Source organism: Mandrillus leucophaeus, unplaced genomic scaffold (genome assembly GCF_000951045.1).
Source record: "Mandrillus leucophaeus isolate KB7577 unplaced genomic scaffold, Mleu.le_1.0 Scaffold452, whole genome shotgun sequence".
In the NCBI taxonomy this organism is placed as follows: Eukaryota; Metazoa; Chordata; class Mammalia; order Primates; family Cercopithecidae; genus Mandrillus; species Mandrillus leucophaeus.
This window is the reverse complement of record NW_012104832.1, coordinates 362,189-380,186: the sequence shown is the minus strand read 5'-3', so window position 1 is coordinate 380,186 and position 17,998 is coordinate 362,189. Positions and strand designations below refer to the sequence as shown.

At 37.3% G+C, this 17,998-nt stretch overlaps 1 protein-coding gene across 4 annotated transcripts in view; it reads left to right on the top strand.

Moving 5' to 3' along the window:
• Positions 1 to 10,664, top strand: part of SKIL (SKI-like proto-oncogene) — a 38,131-nt gene extending 27,467 nt beyond the window's left edge. For 3 of the 4 annotated variants that reach the window (XM_011994325.1, XM_011994324.1, XM_011994326.1), the window contains 5 exons: positions 927 to 1,024; positions 3,913 to 4,145; positions 7,725 to 7,966; positions 8,547 to 8,771; positions 9,764 to 10,664. In XM_011994325.1, the coding sequence (XP_011849715.1) occupies positions 927 to 1,024; positions 3,913 to 4,145; positions 7,725 to 7,966; positions 8,547 to 8,771; positions 9,764 to 9,922 (957 nt within the window). In that variant the 3' untranslated portion in view covers positions 9,923 to 10,664. The remainder of the gene's footprint in view (positions 1 to 926; positions 1,025 to 3,912; positions 4,146 to 7,724; positions 7,967 to 8,546; positions 8,772 to 9,763) is intronic. The other variant, XM_011994328.1, reaches the window with a different exon arrangement.
• Positions 10,665 to 17,998: the final 7,334 nt, after the last annotated feature.

Below are 17,998 nucleotides of genomic sequence, written 5' to 3'. Positions count from 1 at the left end.
AATTTTCCAGTGCTGTACCTTTACAGAGTTCTGTTATTTAAAATGGATTTCCAACTGGGCTCAGTGGCTAATGCCTGTAATCCCAGCACTTTGAGAGGCTAAGGAGTGGGGATCACCGAGGTCAGGAGTTTGAGACCAGTCTGGCCAACATGGCGAAACCCCATCTCTACTAAGAATACAAAAATTAGCTGGGCATGGTGGTGGGCACCTGTAATCCCAGCTACTCAGGAGACTGACGCAGAGAATCACTTGAACCCGAGAGGTGGAGGTTGCAGTGAGCTGAGATCTCGCCACTGCTCTCCAGCATGGGTGACAAAGCGAGACTCTGTCTCAAAAACAAAACAAAATAAATAAATAAAATAGATTTCATAAGTATGAAATTTGTATGAATCATTTCTGGCACTCCACATTAACATGCGTCCTGAAACTGTTCTTGTGATGAGATAGTTTATGTGGGTGTCTCTGAGTTTCAGATGATCAATCAGGCTTCTTCAAGGGAAGACTGCCTTATTGGAAGATGACCCTTGAGACGCGGTCTCACTCTGTTGCCCAGGATAGAGTGAAGTGGTGCAATAACGGTTCACTGCAAGCCTCAACTTCCTGGGCTCAAGGGATTCTCCCACCTCAGCCTCCCAAGTAGCTGGGACCACAGGTGTATACCACCGCACCTGGCTAATTTTTTTTCTTTTTTTTTTTTAAGAGACTGGGTCTTCCTATGTTGCCCAGGCTGACTCCAGGGCTCATGGGATTTTCCCCACTCTGCCTCCCAAAGTGCCGGGAATACAGGTGTGAACCACTGTGCCTGGCATGATGACTCCTAAATAATGTTACTTGTCTTTACTCAGTGGCCCAGTCAGGTTGACACATAAAATTAACCTTCACAGGTTAAACTTCAATAAATGTTTCGCCTCCATGTTTTTCTGCAGACAGATGCACCATCAGGAATGGAATTACAGTCATGGTATCCTGTTATAAAGCAGGAAGGTGACCATGTTTCTCAGACACATTCATTTTTACACCCCAGGTAAGTTGGTATTTATTTGTTTGTTCGTTCATTCATTTCATTCAGCAACTGTATACCACGCACTATTCTAGGACATGGGAATTAATTAGTTAATTAATTTATTTGTTTATTTATTTTGAGATGGAGTCTTGTTCTGTTACCCAGGCTGGAGTGCAATGTCGGGTTCTCGGCTCACTGCAACCTCCGCCTCCTGGGATCAAGCGATTCTCCTGTCTCAGCCTCCCGAGTAGCCGGGACTACAGGCTCACACCACCACGCCCAACTAATTTTTGTATTTTTAGTATAGACGGGGTTTCACAATGTTGGCCAGGCTGGTCTCGACCTTCTGACCTCAGGTGATCTGCCTGCCTCAGCCTGCCAAAGTGCTGGGATTATAGGCATGAGCCACTGCGCCTGACCAGGAATTTATTTCTTTATTTGCAGGCTTTCTTGTTAATCATAGATTATCTTTGAAAATTCCAAATTATTTTTAAATAAGTCGGTTAGTATTTAATGTATTTTTTTGTTTCATTTATCATTATAGGGAAATTGTAGACGAATTGTGTTTAGTCACTCTTACTAGAAAAAATTCAAAGAATCTAAAATGAAATTAATTATAAATTGCACTGAATATTTTAAATAACCTTTACTATGTATTTCTATGTGTTTTCTAGAAATAGGTCATTTTCTTTTTGCCCTCAAGTAAAAAATGAAAGTTCTTTAATTTCTTACTTTTCTTCAAGAGGTAAACCAACTCTTCAAGAGTTTGGTGTGCAACTTTGTTTTTTTTTTTTTTTTTTTGAGACAAAGTCTCACTGTGTCACCCAGACTGGAGTGCAGTGGCAGGATCTTGGTCCACTGCAACCTCCGCCTCCCAGGTTCAAGCAATTCTTCTGCCATGGCATCCTGTAGCTGAGCCTGAGCGCCAGCTGCCACTTCCGGCTAATTTTTTTGTATTTTTAGTACAGACGGGGTTTCACCATGTTGACCAGGCTGGTTTTGAACTCCTGACCTCAAGTAATCTGTTGCCCTTGGCCTCCCAAAGTACTGCTAGGATTATAGGCGTGAGCCACTGTGCCCAGCTGCGACTTCAACTTTTTTTTTTTTTTTTTTTGAGACGGGGTCTTGCTCTGTTGCCCAGGCTGGAGTGCAATGGTGTGATCTCGGCTCACTGCAACCTCCGCCTCCCGGATTCAAGCAATTCTCCTGCTTCAGCCTCCTGAGTACCTGGGATTACAGGCACCCGCCACTACATGCAGCTAATTTTTGTATTTTTAGTACAGACGAGGTTTCACCATGTGGGCCAGGCTGGTCTTGAACGCCTGACCTCAAGTGATCCACCTGTGTCAGCCTCCCAGAGTGCTGGGATTACAAGCATGAGCCCCTGCACCTGGCCTGCAACTTTGATATTTTAAAAAGAAATTCTTTTGAAACTTAGAGCTTTCTTAATAACCACACTTCTCAAAATCAGAGTTTTACTTTTTCAGTAAATGTGCACCCTAGATTTTAAGTTTTTCTTGTTGAGTCCTAGATTTTTATCTACTAGTGTAAATCTGTATTCCCTCCAAGCATGGTGACAAAGAGACCGAGTCTTATTTACGTTTGTACAATCACTACTTTACCTGTTGTATTTGCAGTAAGTCTTTTGAGCACTATTAAACCTGTCGGTTTTCTTGTCCTGTCAGAAAACTGAGATTTTGGCTCAAAAATGTATGTTATTAACAAAGGGGAACAATATAGATGTCATGTACAAAGAAAATGAAATATAAGAGGAGATTGTCTGGAGTTCAGGGGATGGAGTGTCAAGTCTTAAATGGTTGCATCTTTTTGCTAAATGTTACTCAGAATATAGTTACAAATATGTAGCTGAAATTTGTTCCACGAGCTTCTCAGATGTGTCTACTGGGCAATTTTATGTGAGTTTTGATCAAAATTGGTAATCTCTTCCATCTTAGTTTTGCATAATATATTATTGCCATTTTCTCAAATGAATAGAAAGTAGTGAAGCATTTTAAGAAGATTGCTCAGTGGGGTTTGATATAAGAACTGCCCAGTAGCTGGGTGGCATTCAGAGTCCCTATTCTGTCTCTGAGGTATATAAGAAGAGCCCTGGGAGCTCCTCATTGAGCCTCTTGTGAATCAGTCCATAACCTTGCAGTCTGCAACTGAAGCAGCCTCACCAAAGCAAAGAGCCAAGATTCCCTGTTTAGAAGGGTGGTGGGCAAGATAAAGTCCTCCAAAGTAGTTATAGATGATTCTCTTTCTGGAGTAAAACTTACCTGCTCAGAGTTGTTATATATAGATATATAAAGTGCTTAATGCTTATAGTTCTGGGGTGGTTCTGAGGGAAGGAGAAGAGCCTGTGATTTTCTTTCTGAGTATCTTTTTAGTGCTTAGAAATTACTTGCCAAGAAGAAAAAAAAAAAACCCACGAAATTACTTGCAAGCTGGTTATGGTTGCTTATGCCTGTAATACTAGTGCTTTGGGAGTTAGAGATGGGAGGGTATCACTTGAGCCCAGGAGTTCAAGGCCAACTTGGCAGCCTAGGAAGACACCATCTCTAAAAAAAAAAATGGGGATGTGTCTTCCCAGCTACCTGGGATGCTAAGGCAGGAGGATTGCTTGAGCCCAGGAGTTAGAGGTTACAGTGAGCCATGATCACACCACTACACTCCAGCCTGGGTTACTTGCAGACTAACAAAAAATCCCTTATAATTTTGTTTGTAATGCCTAAAGTGCTGATTTTTTTCCTAAGAATTCTTTACTGTGACCTTTATTTTCTGAGTTGTAATATTGTCTGTTTTGGTTAAAAAAAAAAGTTTAACCACAGAAATGCATGTTACATATTTGATTTTTACTTAATCGTAATATGTAATATATGTCTTGTTTTGCTTTTACTTGTTTTCAGCTACTACTTATACATGTGTGATAAAGTGGTTGCCCCAAATGTGTCGCTTACTTCTGCTGTATCCCAGTCTAAAGAGCTCACAAAGACAGAGTCAAGTAAGTCCATATCAAGACAGTCAGAGAAGCCTCACAGTAGTTGTAAACTTCAAAAAACAGTGTCTTATCCAGATGTCTCACTTGAGGAACAGGAGAAAATGGATTTAAAAACAAGTAGAGAATTATGTAGCCGTTTAGGTAAGTATTCAGAGATTATCTTTCTAAAATTAAATATCTAATGAACACATTTATTCAGCATTTTCAAACAGACTTTTTGTTTAAGCTAAATTTTCAGATAATTAGAGCTTTTACCTTTAAAAATGCTACCCTTCAAAACTCTGGGTGATTTATTTTAATCTCAGTTGCTATACTTTTCTAGCGTGGTGATAGCTCAGGAGACTGAGATAGATACAGATAGGCTACCTGGCCTCAGACTGCAAGTTATTTTCATCTGATTTTTTTCCTTTCCTACCTTTTATTTGCTGTCAGTCTTCAGGAGATCCTTGTTTTTCTTTCCTTTTTTTTTTCTTTTTTTGTGACAGAGTCTTTCTCTGTTGCCTAGGCTGGAGTGCAGTGGCGAGATCATGGCTCACTGCAGCCTCAACCTTTTGGCTCAAGTGATCCTCCCACCTCAGCCTCCCTAGTAGCTGGGACCAGAGGCACACACCGCTGTGCCTGGCTAATTTAATTTAATTTAATTTAATTTTTTTTTTTGTAGAGATGGGTCTTACTATGTTGCTCAAGCTGGTCTTGAACTCCTGGGCTCAAGTGATCCTTCTGCCTTGGCCTCTCAAAGTGTTGGGATTACAGGTGTGAGCCACCACACCCAGCCTTTATTTTTCTTTCTAATTTGCCATGAACTGAGACAGCATTTAACTAATACTAAGAAGTACATGTAAGTAAGAGTAGTTAGGTATAGAACTCAGGGAAACTTAGTTATGGAATAAAGCAAGGATTGAAAGCTCTAGGGGCCAGGCATATGGCATAAATGTGGAATATTGGCTCGTCGTTTAAAAGAAAAAAATAGCTGGCTACTTACCATGCCTTTTAAAATACTGTGGATTAAATGAGACATGTCCGCAGATATTGCCTGTGTTACCATCCATATAGCAGCGCAGCTTTGCTTAGTGATTAGGCAGTGTGACAGTTACTTTAGCTGCCTTGGAACAGTTGGAGGGTCCTCTATTTATTTAATGTTTTATAGAGAATTGAGATTCTTGGGGGTTTTCTTTTTTTTTTTTTTTTCTTTGAGACAAGAGTTTCACTCTTGTCGCCCAGGCTGGAGTGCAATGGGATGATTTCGGCTCACTGCAACTTCTGCCTCCTGGGTTCAAGCTGTTCTCCTGCCTCAGCTCTCCGAGTAGCTGGGATTACAGGCGTGCATCACCACGCCTGGATAATTGTTTTGTTTTATTAGTAGAGACAGGGTTTTCGCCATATTTGTCAGGCTGGTCTTGAACTCCTGACCTTAGGTGATCCACCCGCCTCGGCCCATGATATTTTCATCACTCCAAAAATTAACCCTGTAATCCATTAGGAGTCACACCCTGATTCTCCCTTTCTTGAAGCCTCTGGCAACCACTAATCTATTGTCTTATCTTTATGGATTTGCTTATTCTGGACATTTCATTATAAAAGGAATTGTACAGCATGTGGCTTTTCATGTCTGACCGAAAAGCTTATGCTTCTTTCATTAAGGATAATGTTTTCATAGTCCATGTTGTTGTATGTACCAGGACTTCTTTTCATGGCCTGATAAGATTCGATTATGTGGATATACCACGTTTTGTTTATCCCTTCATCAGTTGGTGGACATTTGCAGTGGCTCTACTTTTTGGAAATTATGAATAATCCTGCTGTAAACACTTGTGTAGCAGTTTAAGTGTGGGACTGTATTTTCAGGTTTTTTTGGTATATGTTTAGGAGTGACATTGCTAGGTCATGTGGTAATTACATTTAACGTTTTGAGGGACTGCCAGACTTTTCTAAAACAGTTGCACCATTTTACATTCCTGTGGTAGCTTGGGAGTTTCAACTTTTGCATATCTTTGTCAACGCTTGTTATTGTCTTTTGAATATAGCCATCCTAGTGGTTGTGAAGTGGTATATCATGGTTGTAATTTGCAGTTTCTCAGTGAATGATGATATTGAGTATCTTTTCATGTTTTTCTTGGACATTGCATATCTTTGGGAAAATGTCTATTCAGATGTTTTGGCTGTTTTAAAACTAGGTTGTCTTTTTACTATTGAGTTGTAAGAGTTCTTTATATATTCTGGATACTAGATCCTTATCAAATATTTGATTTACCATGCTGTTTTCTTTTTACTTTCTTATTAGTGTTCTTGTGTGTGTGTGTGTGTGTGTTTTTTTTTTTTTCCTGAGACAAAGTCTGGCTGTATCACCCAGCTCTGCTCACTGCAGCCTCTACCTCCTGGGCTCAATCCATCCTTTCACCTCAGCCTCCCAAATAGCTGGGACTACAGGGATGTACCACCATGCTCAGCTAATTTTTGTATTTTTGGTGGAGTTGGAGTTTTGCCATTTTGAGGCTGGTCTCAAACTCGTGAGCTCAAGCGATCCACCTGCCCAAAGTGTTGAGATTACAGGGTGTGAGCCACCGTGCTTGGCTGTGTTAGCGTTCTTTGAAGCACAAAAGTTTTACATTTTTATTATGTCCAATTTATCTATTTTTTTCTTGTTTTAGGTATCATATCTAAGACTATTGCCTAATCCCAATTCAAAGGAATTTATATTTATTTATTTTTGAGACTGACTCTCGCTCTGTTGCCCAGGCTGGAGTACAGTGGTGCGATCTCAGCTCACTGCAACCTCCACCTCCTGGGTTCAAGCAATTTTTCTGTCTCAGCCTTCCGAGTAGCTGGGATTACAGGTGCACCCCACCATGCCTGGCTAATTTTTTTTGTATTTTTAGTAGAGGCAGGGTTTTACCATGTTGGTCAGGCTGGTGGCGAACTCCTGACCTCAGGTAATCCACCTGCCTCGGCCTCCCAAAGTGCTGGGATTATAGGCGTGAGCCACCACACCCAGCCAAGAAATTTATATTTAAGGGTTGTAGCTCTTACATTTAGGTCTTTGATTAATTTAGAGTTAATTTATTTTTGTATACAGTGTAAGGTCCAACCTTTTCTTTTGCATGTGGATATAGTTGTCTGTATGTTGAAAAGATTATTCTTTCCTGATTGAATTGCTTTGGCACTTTGTCAACAACAATTGCCTTGTAAAGTATGAGTTTTTTAAATTTCTGGACTCTGAATTCTGTTCTAGTGATCTGTATGTCTATCCTTAAGTCATACCACACAGTCTTGATTTCTGTAGTAAACTTTGAAATTGGGAATTGTGAGTCTTTTAACTTTGTTATTCTTTTTCAAGATTGTTTTATCTATTTCGGGTTTGCTGCATTTCCATATGAATTTTAGAATCTGCTTGTCAATTTCTGCAAAAAATCCAGTGGGGATTTTGATAGGGATTGCGCTGAATAAGTAGATCAATTTGGAGACTGTTACTGTCTTAACAATATTAAATTCCAGTCCATGAATTTGGGATGTCTTTCCATATATTTAGGTCTTAAATTTCTTTTAGTGATGTTTTGTAGTTGTAATTGTACTTGCACTACTTTTGTTAAATTTATTCCTATTTTATTTGTTTTAGTCTAATTTATAAATGAAATGTTTTAAAATTTTCATTTATGGATTGTTCTAGTGATTTTTTAATGGAGTGATATTCATACTTTGTTACTTGATTTTTTTCTCTCAAAGATGCATCAATCTCAAATAATTCTACAAGTAAAAGGAAATCTGAGTCTGCCACTTGCAAATTAGTCAGAGACATAAACCAAGTGGGAATTGGCCTTGTTGCTGCTGCTTCATCTCCTCTTCTTGTGAAAGATGTCATTTGTGAGGATGATAAGGGAAAAATCATGGAAGATGTAATGAGAACTTATTTAAAACAACAGGAAAAACTAAACTTGATTTTGCAAAAGAAGCAACAACTTCAGATGGTAAAGTTGTTATCTAAATGATAGTCCGTTATGAAAAGATACTTTTGTATATTGCTCTGTCACCCAGGATGGAGTGCAGTGGCATGATCTCAGCTCACTGCAACCTCCGCCTCCCAGGTTCAAGCAGTTCTTCTGCCTTAGCCTTCCAAGTAGCTGGGATTAGAGGCACATGTCACCATGCCTGGCTAAATTTTGTATTCTTAGTAGAGATGGAGTTTCTCCATGTTGGCGATGTTGGCCAGGCTCTAACTTTTGACCTTGTGATCCACCAGCCTCGGCCTCCCAAAGTGCTGGGATTACAGGTGTGAGACATCGCGCCCAGTGCCCCCGTATATGCCTAGTAAGAAAAGTCAAGATGAGATGCTACAAATGTACTTAAGATTATTGTTTTACACTGATAAGCAATTTTAATATACTTTAAAATTTTTTGAGAAAATAGTTTTTAAAAATAATTACCTCTATATAGAACTGGTAATGATAGCTGAATTTTAGGTATTTTCTGTGCTGAATTTTCCAGAACTGAAAATTTTAAGATGATGAAAATAAAGTAAAAATTGTATTGTGATTGTTTACATTACAGGAAGTAAAAATGTTGAGTAGTTCAAAATCTATGAAGGAACTCACTGAAGAACAGCAGAATTTACAGAAAGAACTTGAATCTTTGCAGAATGAACATGCTCAAAGAATGGAAGAATTTTATGTTGAACAGAAAGACTTAGAGAAAAAATTGGAGCAGATAATGAAGCAAAAATGTACCTGTGACTCAAATTTAGAAAAAGACAAAGAGGCTGAATATGCAGGACAGGTAAGAATTACTGTTTGTATAATGGTGCCCTTTCAGCATGGAAATGGAAACTGTTACTTCTCTTTTTTTTCTTTTTGAGACAGAGTCTTGCTCTGTCGCCCAGGCTGGAGTGCAGTGGCGTGATCTCAGCTCCCCACCACCTCCGCCTCCCGGGTTCAAGCAGTTCTCCTGCCTCAGCCTCCTGATTGTAGCTGTGATTACAGGCGTGCGACACTACGCCTGGCTAATTTTTGTATTTTTTAGTAGAGGTCAGGTTTCACCATGTTGGTCAGGCTGGTCTCAAACTGCTGGCCTTGTGATCCGCCCGCCTCAGCCTCCTGAAGTGCTGGAATTACGGACGTGAGCCACTGCGCTCAGCCACTGTTACTTCTCTAATAAAGGAATTACTTTTTGTCAAGCTCAGTTTACTAAGCTAGATTTCAAAATAGATAATTCTGTTAAACATAGCTTTATGCTGTATTGTCCAAGATGATTATTTTGGTATTTGTTGCTTTTATTAGTTTAAACTTTTATTAGGTTACAGCAGTTTAGTTCCTAAATTGGTAATCTCTAGCCCTCTGAATATCATATGTTGTATTATTTTAATGTAGTATATGAGCTTTCAAATCTGCAAATTAACAAACAGGAACTGTTGCCTATTATGTTCAAAAGCACTGGAGCAAAAATAAACAATTCTCTTTTGTTAATAGAATCTCACAATTTAAGGAACATGAACAAATAACTAACATGAGCAGGCTGTGATGAGCCATATAGTAAAGTATAGGGCATAATGAACATGGTGGACATGTTCCTTCCTCTCGTTCCTTTGCTTTTTCTTAAACTTAATGTCCTGTCAGATGTCAAATTAATAGTATTAGATGCTTAATGGATTTAGTGTACATGAAATAGTTCATTTTGCAAGAAGTAATTTGAAAATAGGTATTTTCTATGATATGAGGATTAAGTGGAAAAACAAAACAATTAAAATTGACATCGCCTTTTAAATCACATAGTTGGCAGAACTGAGACAGAGATTGGACCATGCTGAGGCCGATAGGCAAGAACTCCAAGATGAACTCAGACAGGAACGGGAAGCAAGACAGAAGTTAGAGATGATGATAAAAGAGCTAAAGCTGCAAATTCTGAAATCATCAAAGACTGCTAAAGAATAGAAACTGTTAAAGAGATTCATCTGTGTATTATTGACAAGTTTTTTTTTTGTTGTTGCTTGCTTTGGTAATTGAATTCTGAAGAACTTATCTGCATGAAGATAACTAGGCATTCTATCCATTTGTAGATCAGAGAAAGTGAAGAGATTATATATTAGTACTTAAATTTTTACATTTTCCAAATGAATGAAAATGTATGTTTCTTTGTACTTTTTTTAAAAAACCAGCTTAGTAACAATACCATATGGTTTCAACTAGTAGGTAATCTGCTTATATTTCTAATGCAAACTTAACAATTGTGTACTTTTTAAAAAGCTGCAGTATGTGATGGAAAATAACTGTGGTCAATTTTGTTATCCATATTTCAGACTCAATTTTAGATACAATGTGGCTTTATATTTTAAGTATATAGAGCTACTCAAGGAGTTGAATCTCCCCTTTTCTCATTAACATGATTTTTCTAAGTTGATACAGTATACTCATTAACATACATCAAATTTACTTTTACTTGGTTCAGATTGTGGAATGAATTTCCACCAGTTCTCTTCTTTTTAATGTGTATCCTAGGAGAAATTTTATTGAGGTTATAGCATACCCCATGAGCACAGTGGGGAAGAATAATGTGTTATTATGCACTGCTGCTAAACAGAAGAAGCAGTTGTAGTTTGTTTTTCAGTTTAAATGTGGTTATATTTAGATTTTTTTTAAGCAGCAACTTTTCAAAAATAAAATAATAATTTCTGAACTTTGTGTTGTTAATAATGGTGTGAAAATATTAATGTTCTTGAGAAAAACTGATACCATTGTTGTATATCAGTTTCTATACAATCCATAATCCTCCTGTATAGTTTTTATATGTAGTTATGAGTCTTACTGAAATTTATATAATGGACTTGTTTTCCTTTAAGTTGTAAAATGTTAAACACCTTGAAGGTTATTTTGGACTTTTGTATGTTTAAATGTTAAGTCTTACCAAAATTTGCACGAATGGACCATTTTCAGTTACTACTTAATATAAAAATCAGGAATTTACAGTCAACTGATAGTACATGATAGGTGCATATAGGAGAGTTTAGTTATCTGCTACTAAAAGATTTTAGATAAGTTTTAGAAGATAAAGGAATTCCATAGTTTCGGGAGGGAAAACATCTTCTGCACTTTTTTTTTGCACAGAAAAGTCTGTCATTCTCTAATGGCAAATTTCATATTTGTTAATTCTTGGCTTAAAATATATTAGGTAAAATTCTTAGATCTGTTTTTAAAGGAAGTTTCCTGAAACTATTATTAATTGACATTATTACCCCATGGATTTTATGGGATAATACATGTTTTTCATGTTCTCTTATAAGGTACTATGTATGAATTACTTCAGCGAGCTGTATTTATTTTAAAATAAATTAGCTAGGGTTAAGGTTATACTCTATTTCCAGCACAGAAGATAGATAATCTAGCGGTGTAGAAAGAAATCACTAGGTTGTCATTTAACCAGTTATTTTCATATTTTGCTTAATAGTACATATCCAAAAAGAATTTTGTACTTCCCCAAACGTAATTTATTTACTGAGTATGACCTAAATGTGTATTTTCAGTTTTCCATTTAAATTTTGCTATATTAAGACTAATTTAATTTGTTGATTCTTGGAATCTTCTCAAGGAGGAACAAATACTAAAATGACATGCAGAAACAAATATTTAAAATGATGTATTCTCCCAATACAATCTATTTAGATCTGGAGAAAGAAAAATCAGATATTTATGATATAGTTTTATTTTAATTTTGAATTATTCGTGTCACAGCTCAGCTTTTTGGAAGACAAACTCAAACACCTATAATTTCATTTATATTTCTAATTCACTTGGAACCTTTCTGCTTTATGTTACCGAGATAAAATAATTTGTTTCAACCCAAAACTTCTAAAATAAATTGCTTAATCCTTGAAATATGTTATTTGAAAATTTTAAGCAGTGCTTAAACACCATTAAATTATTATGAACTGGTAATTCAGAATTGAGTAAAGAAATATTTTTTCTAGTCCTTCACATAATGAAAATTTGCCACATGACGTTGTATAGTCTTCATTTTTCAGAAGATGTGTTGATGTGCCATAGGTGTCTAACTTCCTTGAAAATAGTTTTTTAAGTCAATTGTAAATATACGTATTATTGTTAAAAGTAACTTTAAACTGCACCACATAGCTTGAAAACAATATAGAGATTTTGTAATACCTTATAAGTGGCCTCGGCTAAAATACCCATATAAAACTTATTCTATTCTTTGCATGCTTATTTTGTGTGTTGGTTGCTAGCTTAAAGTTTGATTTGTTGTTAGTTTTTGTGTGCCAAATTCACTAGGCAAGCAGATTTTTCCTCAGACTTCAAAAAATAATTCTTTTTGGGAAAAATGTAAAAATGTTTACTCTAAAAAGCTGCATTAAAGGGACAGCCTAATAAAAAGTTTTGCTAGCTCATCTTTAGAAGGAAGAAAGAATATTAGCTTGGGTGATATTTAATTTGGGTGGTGATAGTTTCTGTAGTCTAAACTGTATGAGAAAAGTGTAGCTACTCTATAAAGGTAATAAATGTAAAACCTCTTGCTGTTATTGAGGAAGCTCTTCAACTGCTCTAAATTTCACAAATGTAACTTATAACACTATGAAAAGATTTGACCAACAATTTACGTTTGCTGTGTGCTTTAGTTTTTGTTTAAGCATATTCTTTTGCTTGAATTTCTGTGTTCATGAGAGGGTGTTTTATGCTTCTTGAACTAATTTTATAACATATTTAATATATTACCAGTTAAGATATAAAATCATTTGTACATAGTGAATTGTAAAGCAGCTATTAAAGTAGGTGAAATAAAGTATATATTTGTGGGCTATCCATATCTTTTAGAAGTCCTGACAGAACAATCAGTTTATTTGCACATGGTAGCTTCTGTTTGAAGGAAAGTAAAGTTATAAGGAAACTCAAGTACTATAAGATGTGTCAAGGTATTTCTCCAAAATTAATTGCAAAGCTAGTGCTGAAGGGTTTTAATCAGCTTCTAAAATTTTCTTTTCAATAAGACATATGTTTTGATTACTTAGGGAAGATTCCTCATTTTTATTTGCCCTTTATGCATTTAATCCACATGATAGGAGATTAAAAATTAATATAAAGAAAAATTGTGCTCATACTGTCCATGTATTTCTGTGCTTGAAACTACTTGTTAATAGTTTTTATCGAAGCTGTCAGCAATAAGGGACATATAACTGCTGTATTATACATTGTGGAATTGAATAAACAGCCTATTTTTTTTTTTTTTCTAGTGTAGGGTACTTAAGCATTTCCACTTTTGGAAGAAAAACATATGAGTATTTTATATTGCATTTTGTTTAAAAGGACAGTTTTTTTTTTTTTTTTGGGGTAAATCCTTTCATTGAAATGGCTTCTAAACTGTATAATGTAGTTTGGAGCCTATTTAGTAATAGAATTAAATGTCTTACGTAGTGCTACAATTTTTGATTTAGAAAGTGATCAAATGTAAAAAAAAAAAAAATTTAAAAATTCAGCCCAGGAAACAAAAGTGTATTAAATTAGTTTAATATAAAGGAATTTATAAGACTTTTTTCCTCAATGTAGATACCTCACTTGAAAAGAAAGCACAGCATACTTAAAGTAGTTCTAGTAAACATGTCCTAGAAAACAGTTGCTAAATGTAGGACATCTTTTGAGGAATTAGTTTATGAGAAATAAAACTTTGCTTGTTTTTAACTCTCCTGTTAGAAATATTTGTTTATCCTGATAATTTTAAGCCAACATAGTAGTCTTAAATTATTTTTGAATTTCTAATCTGTGAAGGCAGTAAATGAAATATCTGTTCTGCAACTGTTGAAACAAATAATTGACTACATTGACCATAATTAAATTTAAAAATTTGCCAATGATGTACAGTTTTACAGTTAAAAGTTGCTGTGGTTGGTTGCATTACATGACACAGAAAAACTGTCCTCTACCTCACGTGAAATAAATATTTTATATGGTTTTACTAAAAATAAGACTCATGTATCTGGTCACCTAGTTTACAAATTTTGAATTATATTTATTGAAACATGACATACTGTGCTCTGAGCTTATACCTCAATTGTATTTTGTGCTGTTTTCCATTTTCATGCCTTGTAAATAACTTGTATAGATTGTGGATCAAATTCTAAATAAAAACTTTTAATGCCAATTAAATTTGATTCAAGTTATTTCAATATCGTGTGTGAACTTAACTTTCTTGTTCCCTAAGATTGACATTTTCTCCTTTGTTCTTTAAAGTCTATTATTCGTAGCCTGCGCGCGGTGGCTCATGCCTGTAATCCCAGCACTTTGGGAGGCCAAGGCGGGCGGATTACCTGAGGTGAGGAGTTTGAGACCATCCTGGCCAACGTGGTGAAACGCTGTCTATAAAAATACAAAATTAGCCGGGCGCGGTGACTCATGCTTGTAATCCCAGCTACTTGGGAGGCTGAGGCATGAGAATTGCTTGAACCCAGGAGGCAGAGGTTGCAGTGAGCTGAGATCATGCCATTGTACTCCAGCCTGGGTGACGAGCGAAACTGTCTCAAAAGAAAAAGTCTGTTATTCATTACACACTAACTTGAAAAACCTGTTTTATTGTAGAATAGGAAATTTTATGCAATATTTCGGGTGATGAAAATACCAGCATTATGTGATTATTTTCTTTAATGATTTTTAGACTTTAACCTTTTTTCACCATCCTTACTAAACTCCTGGTATAAGTTATCTACTGCATAACAAATGTGCCGCCATATTTAGCAGTGTCAGAAATTCAGGAGATGGCCAGGCACACTGACTCTTATCTGTAATCCAGTGCTTTGGGAGACTGGGGTGGGAGGATCGCTTGAGCCCAGGAGTAGCAGATGAAGCTGCAGCGAGCTGTTTTGTAATCACACCACTGTACTCCAGCCTGGGTAAGAGTAAGCAGACTGAGACCTTGTCTCTAAAAACAAAAAACCCCAAGCTACTTACAAATTATATCATGGTGTTATCAATAAGGGCAATTTAAAAAAAAATCTAGGAACATTTAACTTGCTGTTTTGGCTCAGGAGCTCTTGTAAGGTTGCACTTAGAATGTTACCCAGGGTTGAAGTCTGAAAGCTGGATTGAACTAAAGGATTTGCCTCCAAGCTCACTTATATGGTTGCTGACAAGGTGCTCAGTTGCTCACTCTGTGGACCTGTCCATGGAGCTGTTAATGACATGACTAGTTTACCCCAAATGAGTGATCCAGAAGAAAATGTCATGCCACAATTTTTTTATGTCCCAGACTGGAAGTCACACACTTTTGCCTTGTTTTATTACAGGACAAGTTTATATAGGGTTTGAATACCAGAAGGCAGGGATCATTAGGGACTATCTTAGAGTCTGTTTATAGTACCCTCTAAATTGTAATTAAATTTTTTTTGTGTGATAAGATATACACAACAAGGCCGGGCGCGGTGGCTCAAGCCTGTAATCCCAGCACTTTGGGAGGCCGAGACGGGCGGATCACGAGGTCAGGAGATCGAGACCATCCTGGCGAACATGGTGAAACCCTGTCTCTACTAAAAAATACAAAAAACTAGCCGGGCGAGGTGGCGGGCGCCTGTAGTCCCAGCTACTCGGGAGGCTGAGGCAGGAGAATGGCGTAAACCCGGGAGGCGGAGCTTGCAGTGAGCTGAGATCCGGCCACTGCACTCCAGCCTGGGTGACAGAGCGAGACTCCGTCTCAAAAAAAAAAAAAAAAAAAAAAAGATATACACAACAATTTACTATTTTAGCCGTTTTTAAGTGTGCAATTCAATCACCATTGTTTTCAGCACTTTCTCATTATCCCAAACAGAAGTTCTGTACCTATTAAACAGTAACTCCCTAATGCATATCTTCTCCCCCAGCCCCTGATAACTTTTTTTCTACTTTCTGTCTCTATGAATTTGCCTATTCTAGGTATGTAAGTGGAATAAAAATACTTGTCCTTTGTATCTAGCTTGTTTCATTGATCATGATGTTTTCAACATATATCCGTGTTGTTTCATGTCTCAGAATTTCACTTCTTTTTACGGCTGAATAGTAATCCATTGCATGGTTATACCATATTCTGTTTATCCATCTGTTGATTGACACTTTTGGTTGTTTGCACCTTTTAGCTATTGCAAATAATGCTGCTATGAACATTGCTTTACAGTTACCTACTTAAGTCCCTGCTTTCTCTTCTTTTGGATGTATACCTAGGAGTAGAATTGTGTATTCATATGGTAATTCTATATTTAACTTTTGGAAGAACCACCTAAGTTTTCCACAGGACTGCTTCATTTTTCATCTGCACCAGGAATGCATGACAGTTACAGTTTCTCTACACCCTTGCCAACACATGTTATTTTCCATTTTACCAGTATTAGCCATCCTATTGGGTGTGAAGTGCTATTTCATTTGCGTTTCTCTAGTGACTGATGATGTTGAGCACCATGTGCTTTGTGTATTTTCAGAGAACTATTCAAGTCCTTTGCCCATTTAAAAAATTGTTGTTGTCATTGTTGTTCAGTTGTAGGGATTCTTTACATATTCTGGATATTAATCCCTTATTTTTATTTTTATATTTTTTTGAGATGGAGTCCTGCACTGTCATCCAGGCTGGGGTGCAATAATGCAATCTTGGCTCACTGCAACCTCCATCTCCTGGGTTCACATGATTCTCCTGCCTCAGCCTCCCAAGTAGCTGAGATTACAGGTGCACACCACCACATCCGGCTATTTTTTTGTATTTTTAGTAGAGACAGAGTTTCACTATGTTGGCCAGACCGGTCTCAAACTCCTCACCTCAGGTGATCTGCCCACCTCGGCCTCCCCAAGTGCTGGAATTAGGCTAGGCATAGTGGCTCATGTCTGTAATCTCAGCACTTTGGGAGGCCAAGGTGGGTGGATCACTTGAGGCCAGGAGTTTGAGGCCAGCCTGGCCAACAAGATGAAACCCCATTTCTACTAAAAATACAAAAAAAAAAATAAAATAATTAGCTGGGTGTGGTGGTGCATGCCTGTACTGGCCATCCAGCTACTCGGGAGGTTGAGGCAAGAGAATCGCTTGAACCTGGGAGGCAGAGGTTGTAGTGAGCCGAAAGCACGCCACTGCACTCCAGCCTGGGTGACACAGTGAGGCCCTGTCTCAACAACAACAACAAAAAAGTGCTGGGATTACAGGTATGAGCCACAGCGCCCGGCCATTAGATAATGATTAAAAATCCGTTCTGCCAATGTCTCATTTTTTACTTTTAATTGATAAATTAAAATCATATACATTTATGGTGTACAACATGATGTTTTGATACATGTATGCACATGGAATGGCTAAATCAAGCTATTTAACATATGCATTGCCTGTCATTATTTTGTGGTGAGGACACAAAATCTACTCTCTTAGTAATTTTCAAGTGTATAATATATTGTTATTAACTGTAGTCACCACGGTGTAACATAGGTCCTTGAACTTATTTCTCCCAAGATTTCGTGGTGTTTGACCAACATCTCCCCAATCTCTCTAGGCTCTGGTAACCACCATTTTACTATGAGATTGACTTTTTTACAGTCCACATATAAGTGAGATCACATGGTATTTGTCTTTTTGTGCCTGGCTGATTTCATTTAACATAATATCCTCCACAGAAGTTGCAGTCAGCCGAGATCACACCACTACACTCCAGCCTGTGTGACAGAGACTGTCTCTAAAAAGAACAACAACAACAACAACAACAATACCCCATAATATGCTCTAGGTTCATCCGTGTTGTTGAAAAATGACAGGTTGTCCTTTGTCAAGAATGAATAACATTCCATTTTGCATATATGCTACATATACCCCATTTTCTCTTTCCCTTCCTTTCCCTTCCTTTGCCTTCCTTTCCCTTCCTTTGCCTTCCTTTCCCTTTTCTTCCCTTCCCTTCCCTTTCCCTCCCACTTCCCTTCCCTTCCCTCCTCCTCCCCCCTCCTCCTCCTCCCCCTTCCCTTCCCTTTTACTTCTTTCTCTTTCTTTCTTCTTTCTTTCTCTTTCTTTCTTTCTTT